Raw genomic sequence first — 18,330 nt, 5'->3', positions numbered from 1 at the left:
CTACCACAAGCAGTAAACCATATCTTGCAGCTCCTCATCCAGACTTAATCATGATAGAAGATTCCCTTGGGGTATCATTGTCTTATTCCTGAAATTTTTATGCTGTATGTAGCAAAATTTACTAGATTAAAATGAATTTGTGTAATTATTTTTGAGTGTTTTTTTTTTTTAATATATTGTTTGTCTCAGAGTATAATTTTTTCTCGGATAACAGTAGCTGTGAATTAAATTCTGCATGTTTATTTTGCATTTCCTAAGGGCTGTAGTTTCAGAGATTATCTTAAATTCACTCTGTTTTTAACTTAGACTGTTAATGAATTCTGAAGCTAGTGTCAAATAATACATGTGCTTCTGGGGTATCATGTTTGTTTTTGTTTTTGTTTTTGTTTTTTTGTTGGCTTTTGTTGTTGTTGTTGTTGTTGTTGTTGTTAGACCAATATAAGAAATGAGAGAGTCTATAGAATTCTTGCTGAAGTTGGGAAGATCCATACTGTATAACTGTAGGTTATGCGGGCTAAATACCTTCTAGTTTAATTCCTGAAATTAAAATTGTTATACTAGAAAATAAGTAATTGAAATCTGTCTGGTGATCTGCTATTTTCATAAGATATGATTTCAGTTTACTTTTCAGCCAGAGTATTGATAATGATAGAAATGTTGTCTTTATCTCAGCATGAGATAAATACACAGTGTATAATAATTGTACTAGTAAGAATTGTGGCCATATTTAAATACAATTTGCAAGTGATTTGCTGACCATAAGAAAATGGAAAAAAACTAACTTGCAATAATGTATCAGAATAAGATGTCTTTACACATCCTTTGCCCTTTAAAATCACGCTTATTCACTGCATGTGAAAATTTAATAACTGAAATGATAAGGAGCAGTCTTCATGCAAGAAGCAAGCAATAAAAATTCAGGGAAAAATTAAGCATAATTTTTAGATAGGTGTAATTTTTTTGAATTCATGCTCATGCACAGGATGAAGGTATAGTTGACTAAGTCATAATATTCAAGGATTTCCAGGGACTTTTAAGTTTATTTTATGCTTTGTTCAATATATGAATAGCTCTGAAAAATGTTTCTATTTTTTACATACTGTTGAGTTCTGGTATTGCTTTTTAGCAGCATTTCTTTGCTATTAACTGCCACTTTACCCATCTTGACAAATACCAAAATGCTGGAAATATAATTCTGAACTTTGGAGATGATCCTAACGAGAAGTCTTCTGTTGTTTGTCTAAAGAGTTAATCAAAGCTTGTTCCAGAACTTGAGACATTACTATTGTTAAGTAGCTCCTTTATTATCCCTGCTTCACCACTATTGTGGGAAGCTTTAATAATGTGTTTTTGTTGCTTCTGCAGTTTTCAAATTATTAAAAAAAAAAAAACTCCTGGGGCTTAGAAAAATTTATAACTGCTTCATACTTGCTTAGCTACAAGCACCAACCTGATTATATTTTTATCATAATTTAAGTCTCCCCAACACTTTTGATTTTAAAATTTAAAAATTTGAGTATGGAAATTGTGAAAAAGTCTAAAGATAATTAAAATGTAACATTGTGAATGGCTTTGTAATGTGCCTTTAAAATGCTTATGTTTTCATGTTCAATTAACTGGGAATTTATAACAAGGTGTGTGTTTGTGAATGTATCTTGCACTCTTAGTTATTACCATAAAATGTTATTATGCATCCGTCAGTTTTAGACTCCAGGGTGAAAACATTATTGAAGGATTACTCAAAAGTCAGGAAAGAATAACATTTTTAAAAGACAAACAGAGGCATTGCGTGTGAAACCATTCTGAGCAATTTTTTTAATATCTTCAGCTCTTGCGAGACAACTGGTCGGACAGAGGACACAAGAAGAACAGCTCTGTAAAAACAGCTAGCAGGTAAGTTTGGGTTAGCAGCCATCTTTACAGCTGTTCATGCAGTTGTTGATTCATTATTTTTTTTAATATAAATTTCATATATATCTCGGGGTATTTTCAGTGTTTTTCCATGCTTGTGATTTACTTTAAACAGTCTCTTTTGTATAACCTAATCTTTGCTGGCACAGACTTTATTGGTGTCTGTATCCAACTACACTTAATAAACTCAATCTCTTTAATAAACATGAGAATTAAATGGATACTGAAGCAAGGTTTATGCTTCTGGCATCTAAGTTAATTGTTGAAAATGTATGAAATTACCATTATGCATGCTAACTTTTGAAATCAAAAAGTCAACATAAATACCTTAACACTTCAATTGTTCTTAAGTCATGTTTCAACAACAAGAGTCTCAATGTGAAAACTAATCATACACATCTAATTCTATCCTCCAGCTTGTTTCCTCCCCCTCAAAATAACACATTAAATACTGAACTGATGGGCGTTAGTCTAGAAGTCTGTTCCTGGAGGGGTTTCTTTGTACATTACCTGCTGAATCAATCTGGTCTGATGAAGGAATTCTTATAACTAGTATTTTTTCAAAACTGACAAACTGTGGGAAAGGTATGCAGTACTTTTCAGAATTGTAATGTTGCTGTAAACATCACGTCCTGAGATTATTTTGAAATGTTATCATAGATTTGTATCATTGTAAAATACTATGGGTTTGTGTGAGACACTACAGCTGTCTTTCAAGCATTTACATTGTAGTACGTACGTGATCATCCTGAAACAAGTTTTTCACATTATTAAATAATTGCTTTGATGAATAACTGGAAAGTGGGATCAATACTTCTTCAAAAATATCATACTAAATATGAATCCATGACATTGTATTCAAACTTCAAAACTTCAAACTGCTTAGACAGTATTTAAAATGCTTCTCGAGCAAATGCTGGTCATTCATCTTCAGAAATGGTGGGTTTGCCTGTTTCACCTTTTATTTTTTAAGCAAAGATATCTAAAAAGTTTTGCATACATTTTCTAGCAAATATTTTTATCACATTGTGTTTTTGCTTAGAGTATTGGTTTGAATCCACATTAGATACAAATTTTCACTGTAAGTACACACTATCAAGCTATTTACTTGAAACTGAGAGCAAGTGGATGTTAAAAAGCAGATTATATTTGAAGTCCTTTAAGGACCATTTTTATGCCCTAGCGCACTGGAACAGTGTCGGAGGAATTCAGAATCATAACTTTTATGTTCATTTTTTCTGGCCAGTGAAGTTCTCTCAGAATGATTGATCTCTTCTAACTTCTTTTGTAGGTAATTTTTTTTTTTTTTTTTTTTTTTTTTAACTTTTTTTAAATGACATTAAATACAAGGAGTGGTCTTCAACCTCTCTTCACATCCAATTCAGCAGTAGGCTGGTAGACTGTATTTCCAAAAAAATTCTTGGCAGGATTGCATAAAAGCAATGCAGGTCTGAAGACTGTTGTTTTCTGTAAAATATGTGTAGTATTATTGAACTAAGACTTACATAAACTATTATTGCAAATAGACATGGTACCAGGCTATGTTATCATACTATAGCATGTTTAAAAATAGCAAGATCGTGTGCTGGGTAGTCATTGGATTATTTCACAATAATTACTTGTGGTTTTGCAGAAAAATAGGAAGTTTTCTCTGCCTACTGTAGAACCTTCATTGTCAGTTCTTGAGAATGAATGGAAAATAAGTTCTCAGACTTCTATGGTGATTATTATTATTATTTTTTACAATGTGACAACTTTTAGAGTATCAAGTAAGTATTTGTAAGCTCTTTCTGTTAGGCCAGTAACAGTCCTGGGGACTACTTTCTTCCTACAAATTTTAGTGTTCTTTATTGTAACATTTCACTTTTTTATCAAAAGCAGTTCTCATCAAAATAGATTTTTCTTCACATATATAGGAACAGCATGTGGCAAATACATATTTGATGTCATCAGATCTTCATAGTATCTACCTTCATTCAATTCATGACTGTTTGTCTGGTCTTCTATTACAAATTAAATTCATAGTGTCGTGTGATGTGGGTGGCAACCCTGCCCATGGCTGAGAGTTGGAAATAGACAATCTTTAAGGTTCATTCTAAAGGAATCATTCTGATTCCAAGAAATTTGGAGAGATTTATTTAAGGTTAATATTGAAGATTGCCTGTGTTAAAACTTATAAATCGTTGTTTCTACTGTAAGGGTTAAACTTACTTTCATCACTCAATACAGAGAAAACATTTTTACTTAACAAAGTACTTATAAAAATTACTGTTTTAATGGCATATATTATGTACAGTTATTAAAATGGTGATCTCAGCCTTATTATAAATATACAATTTCATTATGTGGAGTATTAAAGTAGAAATCTGTCATTTGTGTATGCACAGATGCTTTAGAACAGAAAACAAAAGAAAAAAAACAAAAACAACAGCAATGAAAATAACAAAAAAAACACCACTCCAAGATACCAGTGCCAAGAGATAATACCAGAACAAATTTTAGATCCTTTCAGAATCAAGTATCCTTGAAGTGAATGTTTCTCAATTGTACTTTCTCTGTTCGTATGCAGTTATCTGCATTCTTTTGCTGAACAGGTGTTTACTCACACCTGAGAGTCTGAAGCATTTTAAGACTGACACATAAGTAGTTTGTATTTTAGACTATTTAAACTAATTGATGCATTGAATGTAATTTGGATGAGTGCTCAACAAGTAAGTATTCTAACTTTACACCGTATTCCTATTCAGCTATTGAATGTGGTGGTGAAATAAGGATTGGCAATTCTTTAGAATTATAGTACTTACCTAGAAAATAGTTCAGTTTGATTCTCTTACTACAAGATTTAATTTCTCCATCTATTTCTTTGGATAGTTTTCACACAACTGTCTTTTTAGTGGTGAACTTTATCTTTTTATTTCTGTTCTTGAAAACATTTACTCTTTTTTTATATGCATATAAGATAGTTGTATACATGCATGCTTTTTATGGTTGGATTGTTCCTTACCTCTTTTTGGTGACGCTTCTTGTCTTGGCAAGTAGACAAACGTAATGACCTGCATTATGTTAGATTGGTGACTTGAGGAATAATTTACTGGGTGAATACGTCAAAAAGGTGTGGAGTTCTAAAACACTGCAGTGGATTAAAACTTTCTATCCATAGTGGAGTATTGCTTATACTTTATGGGTAAGATTTACCATACCAGATTGCTTGTATTAGGTTTTTCTCAAACTCAATAATTATAAGCTAATCTTATGTGAATTAATAGCAAGCTTTATTACTGGAAGGATCTTTTGATTGATGAGAACTGTTAATAATGCTATTGAGAAACAAAACGTTAGGAAGGGATAATCCTGCACAACAAAACATAGAAACTGGATAAGTTAAACAATTCTGATACAATTCAACATGTGATCTTCTGTATTTGTGTATTTGTAATACACATTTATTTATGTTACCTTTACAAGTAAACTCTTCTGTCACTGATTACTGAAATTGTATCAACAGTGCTACCTGTTTCTGGTTTAAAGCTGTGTATTTATTCCTCCTGCATAGCCTTGAAAATATTATATTTTTATAAGTATATATTATCTCTTCGCATTAGGACAGGAACTGTTTGCTCCCAAATCCCACTACACTGTTTGAAGGTGTTAATTTTCCCAGCCGCTTGTTTTATGCTATGGTCTTTTGCCAGTAAAGTAGACTTTTTGTTTTTATTTTTTTAGTACGCTTTGGGCAAAACCAACCTGGTTAGCTCAACTCACCTATTTAAATTAAATTGGCTGGGTTTGTACTAGGGAGTGCTCACATGATTTCTTCCCCCAGCAGAGCTGTGGAGATGATAATCTCTAGCAGATGTGTGATAACAAATAGCTTGGGATAGTAATGTCTTCATCTGGTGCAGTTGTTAGCAGACCAAATGTCTGTCTGTAGCCTGAGGCTGCGGGCAAACAATTGAACATGATTGAGTTATGGCAAGTTAACAAGTTGTTGCTTGGCAGCTGAGCTGCCATAGCTGAGCATGTGCTCTTTGTTTGCATGCTCCCAGCATGAGGTGACACGCATTTTCGTAAGTCACCTTTGTAAAATTTTAGAAAAAGGAGTTGTACCTAAGGAAGATTGCACAGTGTGAAGAACATTCGTTTGGTTGGCTATTGAAACACAGTAGAACCATATTTTGCTGATCTACTACTACAGTATTATTGTTCTCAACAAGTAATGTATTGCTAAGTATTTAGGGCACCTCTGTCACATAACTATCTTCATGTCTTAATTTTTTTTAAGTATTTGTCTGCACAATATTCTGTAAAGCTGGGACATGCTGCTATATTCTCATTTGACAGAATAACCAGAATGCTTAAGTAAAAGTTTTAGTTATACAGTCAACACTATAACTAGTTATTTAGGCTGTAATCTAGAAACGACATTTCAGGTTGGGAAACCACTACAACTAAATAAGTTAAGCTCATAATTGTTTCCTTCATTATGCATAGTGGTCTTATGCATAATTTCTTTTTACAATGTGCCCATGTTAAATATATATTTTTATTTTATCTACGTATTTATTTTTTCTTATTGTACTGTAAGAATTTATGGCACACGCATGGGTGGAGAAACTGAAAAGAGCATCCAAACTGCTGCTGTATGCAGGTTCTTTGGTTGGTCTTGACGACTCCGTGTTGGCTTTCCACACTCAAATGAGAAACAAAAAAAACCTGTTTGTAGTTCTTATACAGTTCAGTCCTGGCTTGAACAAAGTCTTACAAAAGTGATTTCAAAGCGGTATAGAATTATTCAAGTTAGGATTAAATGAGGTAGCTGATGTAGTGCTAACAATCTTGTCAATGTAGCTTAGGATGAACTAGTTATCCACTTCTTGTGGCTGCAAAGTAGATCATAACTTGAGGTAGAACTGTGATATTTACTTAAAAATCAGCAGGGGCATTTAGTTAGCCATTACTGTAATGAGGAAGAAAGACTGTGCCATTCTTCCAATGGCCACTTGTTGCTGTTCTCTTCTGAATTGTCAAGAAGGCTTTAAAGCATGCTCGTGCAGTGGCAAACAACATAGGCTGAAATACAGGTTTCTCCACATGAGAGACCTTAATGGAAGACGGCTATGAAAATAGTTCAAGAGTTATGTGAAGGAAATGTCAGATCATACTAAACAACGATGAGTGTCCCTGGGTTTTCTGCACCTTCTTCGCTTTTTTGCCTTACTTGTTCTCTATCCAGATTAAATTTATGCCGTGTGTTAGTAAAAGATGTCATCTCAAGTATGTATGTTTGTGACTTATTTATTTCTTTATTATGACTAACAGTATTCTCTTAAAAAAAAAAAAAAAAAAAAAAAAAAAAGTTTCTAGAAGAAAAGTAGCACCAAAGCTGATGAGAGCTTTTCAAAAGTGTGTTTTTCCTCTGAATAGCAACGTGAATTTCAGCCTTTCCCAGTTTGGAAGGGATACCCCTATTTGTATGTTTGTATAGTACTTGTTCAGTTTCATCTGATTACAGATCTGATACAAAGACATTATGTTCTTTTTCACAGATGTGACAAATAGAATTACAACTGCTCTTTATTTGATCTTCTGAAGAAATAAAGATGCAAGTGCAAGTATTCTGTCTGCTCCCTTTTTCCCACCGTGTCATCTGTTGTTTGGGAAAGAGTCCTAATTTGCAGCAGATACAAAACTATTTGTCGTCTTGCAGGTTTGCCAGAAATAAATGAAACCATTAATTACTACATTTTTTGAGCAGCTGTTAATAGATTGGGATAAGAAAACTGTACATTAGACTACTGGTTAATTACAAGTACTGTAATTGTTTAATGTGGCTTTTGTGGAATGAAATTACAATATACCAGAGGAGGTAAATTCAGCCAGTTTTTAGAAAATTATACAAGAAAATGTGCATACAGATGCATTGCAGTAAAACTAAGGATCGCATAACTGGTTTACTGCCTGGTTCATTTTTGCCATCACATAAAGAAATGCTCCTAACAAAAATATTTTAAAAGGTAATGTTTAAACATTTTAGTTTAAGTGTACAACTATTAAAGGTAATAAGTTAATACATTATAACCCCAGAGCTAATCAATCATGCAGGAGATTCAGATAAAATATTAAAATCCAAATGTGTTTACATCATTAGAAATTAACAACTAAGCAGTTTTATCTCGTCTTTGGAGTGCCATGAAGCACTAACTCTACGCTTATGATTGGTGCTTAATAATATTTGCAGTTCCAGATTAAATTATGTGAATGTTTGAGGACACATTGCTTTCTTCCCTTGTCATCACCCTCAGGGACAGTGTTATTTCATCAGTTTGCAATTTTTCCTCTTTGAGAAGAGATGGTGCCATTTTGAAAGAGGGCAATTCCTGATCTAGTTTTCTATACAATGACCTTATTTTTAAGGTCATAAGAAGACTCACGTATGCGGAAAGAGGGGAGTGCAGTTTGGTTGTTATTTCTAAGGATAGCTAGTATGTTCTGCTTTGGAAAAAAAAAAAATTATTATTTAAGATTCCATATTAATTCTTGGATAGATTAAAGTATCCATTGACAAAATTAATTGTAGTCACTATCTTTAAAGAGTAATATCGTTTTTAACTCAACTCCTCCAACTTTCTTTTGAAAAATACATTCTTTCATTGTATCTGCAATGTAAAGCTAAGTTTTAACTAAAAAACCACAAACAGAATTTCATTATTGTACTAAAAGCTAATATAGTTAATGATATTGTACATAAATAAGCTACTAAATAATGGTGGAAAAAAAAACTTTAAAATTCCAGCAATACATGAGTGTACTGTCAAGTTAATAATAAGTTAATTAGTCCTTATTTTAAAAAAAAAATATAAATAAACAGGATGACAGAGAACCTCCAGAACTGGTGTACTTCTGGATCTTCCTCATATATGCAGTCTAGATTGAATCTTACCCTGTATGAATTGACAGCAAGTTTCTCGGTTTCATATAACTGAATTTCAACATGATATGCTTGTTTCTCGCACCTGTTTTTAGCTATGCTTTTTTTGTAGTTGCCAGATTGAAGCTTACTCCAGTTTGTGATCCAGAACTTGAGCTGGAGTTCCCTTAATTTTTTTAGTCTGTTGTTAAACAACATTGCAATCACAACAGGCCTTTTTGCTTTCTGTTTTTTCAGCACTTGTTTGTCCCAGCATGAGTTTTTGTGTAGTCATAAAATTACGTGTACTGGGGACGTGATTTGTACTAGGGTGATCAAAAATTCAGATCCTCTCTGTCTTTACACCATACAGGGACATGAAAGCTGTTCTCCTTGAACATAAGGATGAATAGTTATGTATGGAGGAAAGGTGGGATTACATTTTTCTGTTCTTTTAGAAAATGTGAGTAGCTTGTTTTATATTATGTAGAATTTTCTTTATTTTCTTTGATGTTTCAAAATCATGGTCATTTATTGTAACAACACATTTCAGCCTATGTGGAAAAATGTTATTCAAGAACTGTCCTAGCCAAAAGAAAGAAGAGGACAGTAATCAGTGTACTGGTTTTGGATTTGGGACTTTGTGTTGTCAAGGCTTTTTGAAGTGTTAGTATCATCAGTTAATAGAGAAGAGAGGACATCAGTCAGTGACTTTTTAGCTGCTGCTTATCTGCACTTCTTTGATATCAGAAATTCAAATTTTGCATTAACTCCTACACGTGCAGATACCTTGTACTTAGTGAGGTTTCATAACAGCATAATGTTCAGTCTCGGCTTTGGTGAATTTTTTCCCTCTCTCTTTCTTCATACATGTGGTTGTATCTCATTTTCTTGGAACATTATTATTATTTGAATTATAGCTATCTTGACCAGAAAATGAGGTTGTTTCAAGAATTGTTCATCAAGCACACTGTTAAAAATGTGGAAGTGAAATGTGGAAGTGGCTGTGCTTTCTCATTTTCTCATAGTAGAGTAGGGAACCAATGTCAAAGTTTACCAACCTTATCAAAGTCCAACCTTATAAACATTTCTCTTGTTCCGTTATTAAACTATGTTAGATATTTGTGATATATATTTTTGCGCTGTTGCTTCTTGTTTTCAGCCTGCACAGAAAGAAAATTTTGGAAGTGGGACTAATTTTTGCAATGATTTTAACCTGTCCCAACATGAGTATAATCTAAAAGTATCTAAGTGTGAGTATAACCCAGTGCTGAACTTGCAAGGCTTTTCAACAAGTTGCATTTGTCCTGTACTGACTATATTTAGTGAATGTCATGCTCAGTAAACAAATATGTATTCACAAATATCTGTAATGAACAGTGTGGCTGACTAAGCTATCCAGCCCAGTGGAAATAGCTGCTCAAGGCCATGGTTATTGCTCAAGTCAAAAAGATGCTTTTGAAATCGTTTCAGACTAGATGAAGACCCATATATTGTGGATATTAATGATGTTGTCAAAAGATGAAAAAGGAACAAAAGAATGTTTGCTTGTTTTAGAATTTGTGAAACAATATTATCCTATAAGAGAATGGTATTATTCATGGAACCTCTTTTCTGTCTGTATTACATAATCACACAAAGATGAGCATTACCTATTTTTATCAGGTGTTTTGTGATTAAAAAATCATAATGGGAAATATGTATTTGAAACTATTTTGAAATATTCTGCTACAAATACTCATTTCTAAAAACATGAAATCATGTCATTTGTGAAAATAAGCTGTAGTTTTAGCAATTTAATTTTTAACAGAAGTAGATTTTTTAGTTCTGTTCCATCACTGTTCCTTGGTGACTTGTTTGTACACTAAGATATTGGTTTAGATTTGCCTTTGTGTAATTCATATACTTTTGATCAATTCCAACTCATGCCCAATTATATTACACTAAATTAACATAATTCAACAGATGTTGATATTTAAATGTTTTCTGGCATTCACATCTTGGACAGCTGTCTTAGAGCTTGGGGAAAAGGCAAACATTTAGAGTTAAATGCTGAACATATGCTTAAATTACTAATTAGAAACAAGAAAAAACAATGCATTATCCTTTCTGAGGGCAGTAGGCCTCTAATACAGAAAAAAATTTAGAGACTCTTGATTTGCAAATGTAATATGAGTGACTTGAGATTAGGTGTCTCTGTAGCAGCACAAAATTTTATTTTTCATAGTATTTGTTTTACCTGTATAGACTTTCAGACCTTGCACTATTTCTGTTTTTGAATGACCCTTAGAAATGCTGAACAGGTAACACAGAGGAAGGTATTAGGACACAGTATTTGGATGAGATAAGCTGACGTGGGTAGGAGGAAAACTGTGTTTTTCTTATTAATGATAGTATTTTCATAGGACTTTCAATAAAACAGGTATGTCATCCTTATGTTGAAAATTATGTTGTGAACAGATTGGCTTCGTATGAAAGGAGTTAGACATGCACTGTTTTATCACAGCTGTTTAAAATTTTGTGAAAGGACAAAGTGCATAGCTTTTGTGGTTAATACAATATTTTTTCACACTTGTGGAAGCAGATGCTGCAATCTGTTGTATGGATGATGTCATTCTTTAAACAAGTTTAAAGAAAAGCTTCAATGTTTGCAAAGGAAGTAGAGGAATCAAATGTGGAACTGATTTCATGTGAATGGTGTCTGAGAAAAATGATACCAAGAAGAAATCTATATTCATTTTCAAAACCATTACAAATAATGTTTATGCTACATATGAATTATATTTCCATATTATTTTGTCAGTTCTTTAGCACTGAATAAAGAGTTACTGTAAAAACTTTTAGCATATTTTGTAGACAACGTTAATTAGCAGCAGTCTTCATTTAGCACTCATAGCCAAGAAGGAAATCCATTTAATACTGTCAACGCTCTATTGTTCAGGAGGTATGGAGGGGAGCAGTATTCTTTCTACAATCTCCAGAATGTTAACTTGAGGGAACATGTATAAATTTGTGAATGATTTCGCCTATTAAAAACAAAATCAGGCATACTAGAGATTTTTAAGTTTTTAATTTCCAGGAGTCGGTCTCCTAGCACTAAATATTGTCACTTTCTATAAAGTCCATGAAATCCTTTTAATTTACTGGGTATGATAGAAGTAGTGGTAGACCCCCATGTCTACCTTGAGTATATGATCTCAGCATCGCGTTATTGAAGGGTTTTGGGTTTTTTCTGCATGGAAAATTTAAGTGAAGAATTGCTCACCAACAGAGCAGCTATCACAGTAGCTTTGGTAGACAGTGGGAGCTGCTCTAATACTTAATACAGTGCTCAGATTGTCACTAGGCACACACACACGATGTTTCTGTGAAAAAATAACAAAATAGGTTGTAGACATTGATTTGACTTGAAGTAAGGTAAATTTGCACTGTGTGACATTTATCTCAAATTCTCTTACCAAGATGTTACTGGATTGTTTTTCCAAGATTACTGTATTACATTATACTGAGATCTGGGGTCTTGATCTTCATTGTTAAATCCATTATTCTGTTCATTCTTATTTGGTGTCATCCAGTCCACACACCGAGATGACCTCAGAGTAGTGTCTTGCTCATCTGCTTGAGCTGCACATGCGTTGTGAATATTTAGAGAGTGAGAGGGTGTAGAAACCTTCTTGAGAATGGGCAGAAAGCCATCCATGTGTGTAATTGTTTATAGATGTTACCACAGGTTTACAGTTCTCTGGCCATTTGCGTGGAAACCAGAGGCTGTGCCCACGTTTGGACACTTAGTCAAAAGAAATTGCAGAAGTTTGTGTTCATCGTAATGTGATTGGAAGTTTAGTAAGACATACATTGTAGTTTTTCATCCTGTTTAAAGTGATCATAAACTGTTCTGTGGACTCAGATGGTCTTGAAGCCATCGCTAGTCACTTGTGGAGAGTTAGAGGGGTACAATAGGAGTTAAAAATGAATCCAGGCTTTCTATTTAAGCAGTGCTAATGAATGCGCTTCCGTTGGCTACTGCATACAACACTGCATTTTGTGCCATGTAATAAATAAGAATCTTAAGTACAGGTCCAGTATGTGTATGAATTTGAGAACTTTTTCTGCAGTATTGTCATCATCACTCAGATTATGCTTTGATTTTATAAAGTTGAGTTACACAATGCACTTCATTTTATTGACTTTCTTCTGTTACGCAATTTTGAATTCTATTGCTTTTTTTAATCTTTATGATAATGTGAATGTTATTTCACATACCATCTACTTAATTTCAGCTTGTAAGGAATTGTCAAAGCATTTGAAGCGTAATGTGAATCATGGTCCTCACTACATTCTGTCTTCAATTATATCTATATTCATATCTATTGCTTATCTATATTTTAAGACTGAGAAATGGCAATTACATTTCCACTTGAAAATAATTCTTTCAAGTCTCTTCTAGACTGCAAACCCGTCAACTCTTGCTTTATTTTAATCTCTTCTTAAAGAATTTTGCTTATAAACTTTTGTCAAGCTTCTACAGTAGCTAAGGCATTCTGATGATAAAATTGAAGAGTTCTACAGCCATCTGCAGGAATTCATTGATACTGTGGCAGAATGATGTGGCACTGTTTACAGTGGATTTGTTCCTCAGGTGAGAGAGAGATGTTGGTTGGAATGTAATGGATATACAAGTATTGATCATTACAGGTTCACCTAATTACAGTTTAGAAATCAGGCTTCTTCAAAACATTATTCTGTTGTAATAACCTCCAGCATAGGATTTTCCAAATCAAGAGTATAGATATTAAAAATATGCTTTTAAATAAAAAATGCACACTCTCCCACATCTGACTTTGTTGGTCATCAGTACTTTTATGCATTTTTAACATGGAACATAAAACCATAATCTCCATTACTTACAAGTTATCTTAGCAATGTTGCAGTGTAGTAAGGTAAATGATTTGACAGTAAATATACTGAATGTCAATGAAGTTAACTGCATTAATAACAGCCTTCATTGCTTCTTTCTGAAGATACTATAGAGTAATTATGGGAGGAGTTGGTTTTTGTGCTTTTTTATTTGTTTTTTTTTTTTAATTGGGGGGCGGGGCATTGAGTTTGGGATTGTTGCTGTAGTTGTTTGTTTTAGGGGGGTGGGGGTTTTGTTTGTTTTTTGTTTGTTTTTCACTCCTGGAATGGTTGTGACTATGGTAGCATGTAATAAATCAGTGAGCTAAAAGTCATTTGGGAGAGTATCAACTAACCAGTTCATCATATTACCCTTCTCAATGATTGAGCTAGTGAATTTTTAACTCCAGTAGTAGCAGAGCTGTGTGTTCAGGTGCTCTCAGTGTGGGTCACCATGTAAGCCATGCAGCTGTAGGTTCCATCACACAATGGTTTGTTTGGGGGATGTTCCCAAATTTTTTTTTTTTTTTTCCCAAATATTGTATGTAGCCTTGGACAACCTGATCTGATGTGTAGCACCCCTGCCGTGGTATGCAGGTTGACACTAGATGATCGTTAAGGTCCCTTCCAACCCCAAACATTCTGCTATTTTATGATTGTATGATGACATGAGTAACAGAAAAGGCACTCATGAAAATCACTTACTTACTCAACTTTGATAATTATGGGGGGAAAAAAAGGAGACTGTTCTGTAGGTATAGATATAATTGTTTGGGGAGTTTGAAGATGCCAAAAATTGTATGTTATGATAACAAGGGCAAGTCTCTTGAGGGGAAAAAAAAAATGATAGGAAAACTGCCACTATTTAAGGAGATAACAGAATTTGTCTGAATGTTTGTCACAATGTCTACGTGCTTCTAAATAGTCTTGTGTGATGTTACTTCTGTACAGAAGATAAACATATTTCTGTACCAAAACAGCTTTTCATTGTTGTTATTTCCACAGATTTTTGTAGATTGTTTTGCTGTTCCTGCTTTCTATAGTCTATATTCAGTTTTGAGGCTCTTATTTACTGTGTCTAATGAAGCACCCAAGATTTTTTTAATAAATAAGTAAAAGTTGACAGTAGTTTATCCAGTGTTTTTGTTTAATATGTTGAGGCATGCCACAACAACAACAATTCCTGGCATGCTAGTGTAAGTTCACACCAGCCTGGCTTTTGCAGCCCTCTGATTTTCCCCCTGCCACAACTTTGCCGCGGCTGTGACACTTGCAGGCCTGCTCTGCCATGGTGCAGCTGATGCCCTGTCCATGCTCATATTTTTCTTATTGACAGTGAGTGTTCTTGCCAAACGCCAGGGACCATAGTCACATCTGTTTGTCTCCCAAGCTTGTCTGAGGCTGCTTGGGAACACTTTTTATCCAGAGGGCAGTTTTAACTAAGCCTAATACTCTGGAAAGCCTCTATTTGTAAATGCATACAATGAGGCGACAAGTTCCTGTTGTCTTTCCTTAAAAATTATTCCATTTGACACTGCTTGCTCTAGTCCCTGTCACCAGCTCGTCAAAAGCCAAGTTTTCAGGCAAGGTGGTCTTAACAAGTTTTATTTTTTTCCCTAATAAAATGCCTGGCTTCCCTGCAGAGCACTATTTATAAATGATAGCTAGAAGCAAGCTAGGGATAAGTAGAGAGTAGTCAGGCAAATAGCTATCTTCCTTTCTGTAATCCTCACTCTTCTGATTTAATGCTAAGGAACATAATGCTGAACTTAGCCTGATTGAGGGTCAGAGTTCTCCCTACTTTCTAATACCCCCATTACAAGCATTTCAAAATGTAGTGTTCTGCTGAAGTACGATGCTTCATTTCATCTAACTGCTAGTTCAAGAACTGTGATGGTTCTTATCCATTCCTCTTAAAACCCTTAGCTTTATGTTTCACTGTGATCTGAATGGCAGTGCATATCAGATGGTAAGACCTGGTGAAAGTGAACTCCACTTCTGCATTGAGAGCCAGAGACTTGGTGTTAGTGGCCATAAAACCAGATTTGACAAAGCTTAATTGGGACTCTAGCATATTGCTATTTATTTGTGGCACACGGAGTTCTCAACAAGAAAGAAATACCCAAACTCACCTTGGCTGGTGATCAGATTGTTGTGCCTTGCAAAGACAAATGATTCATTTATGCTGAAGGAAAGGACTGCCTTTCAGATGTTCATTGATTTTAAATTAAAAAGTAACTGCTGTGTTCTACATGAAGGGTGACAACAATAACAAACTAGTCCTTACTTAGTGTTATTTGTTGCAACTCCATTCCTGTGCCTGGAGGAAAAGTGGGGAGACCCAAGTACCATAATCTTACAGATCAATAATCTGGATATCTCAATGTAGTATAACAGATAATCAATTCTGGGTAAAATAACTCAAGCACTGCTAGCTGTTACTGCTCTAGCTTGTGTCTTCAGGTTCAATTGCCTGACTTTATTAATTTTTATCTTTCATCCTGCTTGTATTCCTGGAGACTTTCTCCATTTTTCATTCTGAAAGTGCAGAGTTGCACACTGTTTTTGTTTATATGTTTGGCATATAAATTGCCATACAACTTACTCTACACGTTTAATATCAATGTTATATGCATCTCTTAAATATTTATTTTCCCATATTATGTTTAAGTATTCATTTTCTGTATTGTACAGTTGGTTATGTGTTACATTCCTTGATATCTGTCTGAATTTGGACTGAAATATAGCACTGTTAGTATACTGGTTCTACTGCAGTTTCTGGATGTTAAATAGGGTGGTATTTCAACTTAGAACTGCAAGGAAGAAAAGAACTGAAAATAAGAGAGAAACATGTTGAAATAGGGACTCTTTAAGTGAAGCTGGAATACATTTCTGCATGAAAGTTATTTATTGGAATATTTTACTATTTAAATAAAAGCACTGAAGTACTTTCTCAGTACTTTCTTAGTTTACTGTATCTTTTTTTTTTTTAAGTATATAGAATACTGTACATTGCCATTTTTTAAATCAATATACTCTTTTCACTCTTTGCATTATTGAAAAGATCTGAAGTCTGTCGACGTAAACGATCGTTTGTTATTCATTTAGGAGCATCGCAGCTTAAAAAAAAAAATTATACATGCAGTAAAGTCTAGGTCATATATCTATGATGAAACCAGATTCCCTAAGTAACAGAGTATTACTATGCTACAGTAGACTATCAGATGCAGTTCTCAGCTTGTACTTTTATCAAAATTCACCACAATACTGTGGTAAGAGGTTCACAGTTCTGAATAACATATTTGGAAACAATAAAATTGTGGCATTTGTAAATTATTCCATTTATCCCGTTTGGTTTCATTTTTTTACCCCAAAAAAAAAAAAAAAAAAAAAAAAAAAAAAGCCAAGTATGTATGTTCCTTTCTGCAGGGATTGCACATTACTTTGAGAAAAACGATGTCTCCTTTAAGATTATATTGCAAAATTCATTATTTGGAAATTCCAAGTTTACCCCTTCCTGTGGTACCTCATTGTTAGGTAGATGGCTTTATGGCTTTAATGCAGTAAGTTTGGCTTGTCTACTGTCCTAAGCAGCTCCAATAGTTTACCAGTCTTAAGCTTATGATTGTTTAATGAGAGACTGGACATTGTGCTCTGTTATATTGTTATCACACCGTACCTTTGAATTAGTAAAGGGCAAATTGCTGTGCTGCAAGATGATTTCATGTACCTTTGAAGAGTTGGCTGTTTCATGTTTTCTCATTTCCTCTTCATCTTACTTTAAAAAGAAATTGACAATGGTTTTCCTGCATTAAATGTTGTTCTGACAGTTAGGCATTACTAGCCAATTGATATTGTACCAACAATATTGTGATTTCTTTAGATAATTAATCTTAGCTATTTTCCTGTCAGAAGCAACAGTGTTTTTGTTTTTTGTTTTATGTTGCGCTAGAAAGATCACCAGTTTCGAAAATTAAAAAGCATCCCTTTTATATTATTCATTCCAAGAACAATTTATGGTGCTGTGTTTAGATACTGAGCACTTGTCAACAAACATAATTATGCTTCGATATAAACAAGATTGGTGGCTTCACAGCACAGCTTCATCTCAGTTGAATGTTTTGATATAGGTTCGGATTATACAAGCTTTGTGTTTGTGGCATTTTTCTTCTTTTGTTAATAGTTTCCTCCTGTAATTACTTGCAGGCAAACCAGTGTGCATTTAGGATCATTGTGCATGGGAGACATCAAACGGAGAAGGAAAGCTGCTCCCCTGCCAGGACCCACAGGTAACCAATTTCAGTGGGACAGAACACAAAACACAGGATGTTAAATCTGTAAATATGAAGCAGTAGGTCAGTGACCCAGATAAATGCTGGGTAAATTCAGTAACTTACATTGTAACTTCAGGGTTGTTTTGTTGTTGGTTTTTTTTGTTTTTTTTTTGTGTTTTTTTTTTTTTGTCCTTATTTGTTAGTAGAATTAAAAAAGTATATCTTTTTTTTTTTCTTTTTTTCAAACATTCTCAATTTCTAGATCTTTGTAAGAGCATTTATTTAAAGAGACTGTATCTTTTTTAATATTCTAAGAATCACAGACAGTAAAGATTATGGCTC

At 33.9% G+C, this 18,330-nt stretch overlaps 1 protein-coding gene across 2 annotated transcripts in view; it reads left to right on the top strand.

The window, feature by feature from the left end:
* The window catches only part of GPATCH2 (G-patch domain containing 2), a 100,435-nt gene that overhangs the window by 65,644 nt on the left and 16,461 nt on the right, over positions 1–18,330 (top strand). The window contains exons 8-9 of one of the 2 annotated variants that reach the window (XM_042893343.1): positions 1,829–1,893; positions 17,921–18,003. In XM_042893343.1, coding sequence (XP_042749277.1) covers positions 1,829–1,893; positions 17,921–18,003 — 148 coding nt within the window. Of the gene's footprint in view, positions 1–1,828; positions 1,894–7,457; positions 8,343–17,920; positions 18,004–18,330 lie in introns of those variants that run through there. The other variant, XM_042893350.1, reaches the window with a different exon arrangement.

The sequence above is a fragment of the Lagopus leucura genome, unplaced genomic scaffold (genome assembly GCF_019238085.1).
Source record: "Lagopus leucura isolate 7727_CA_CO unplaced genomic scaffold, USGS_WTPT01 Super-Scaffold_73, whole genome shotgun sequence".
NCBI lineage: Eukaryota > Metazoa > Chordata > Aves > Galliformes > Phasianidae > Lagopus > Lagopus leucura.
Note: the sequence above shows the minus strand (reverse complement) of the source record. Positions and strands in the feature narration are given on the sequence as shown.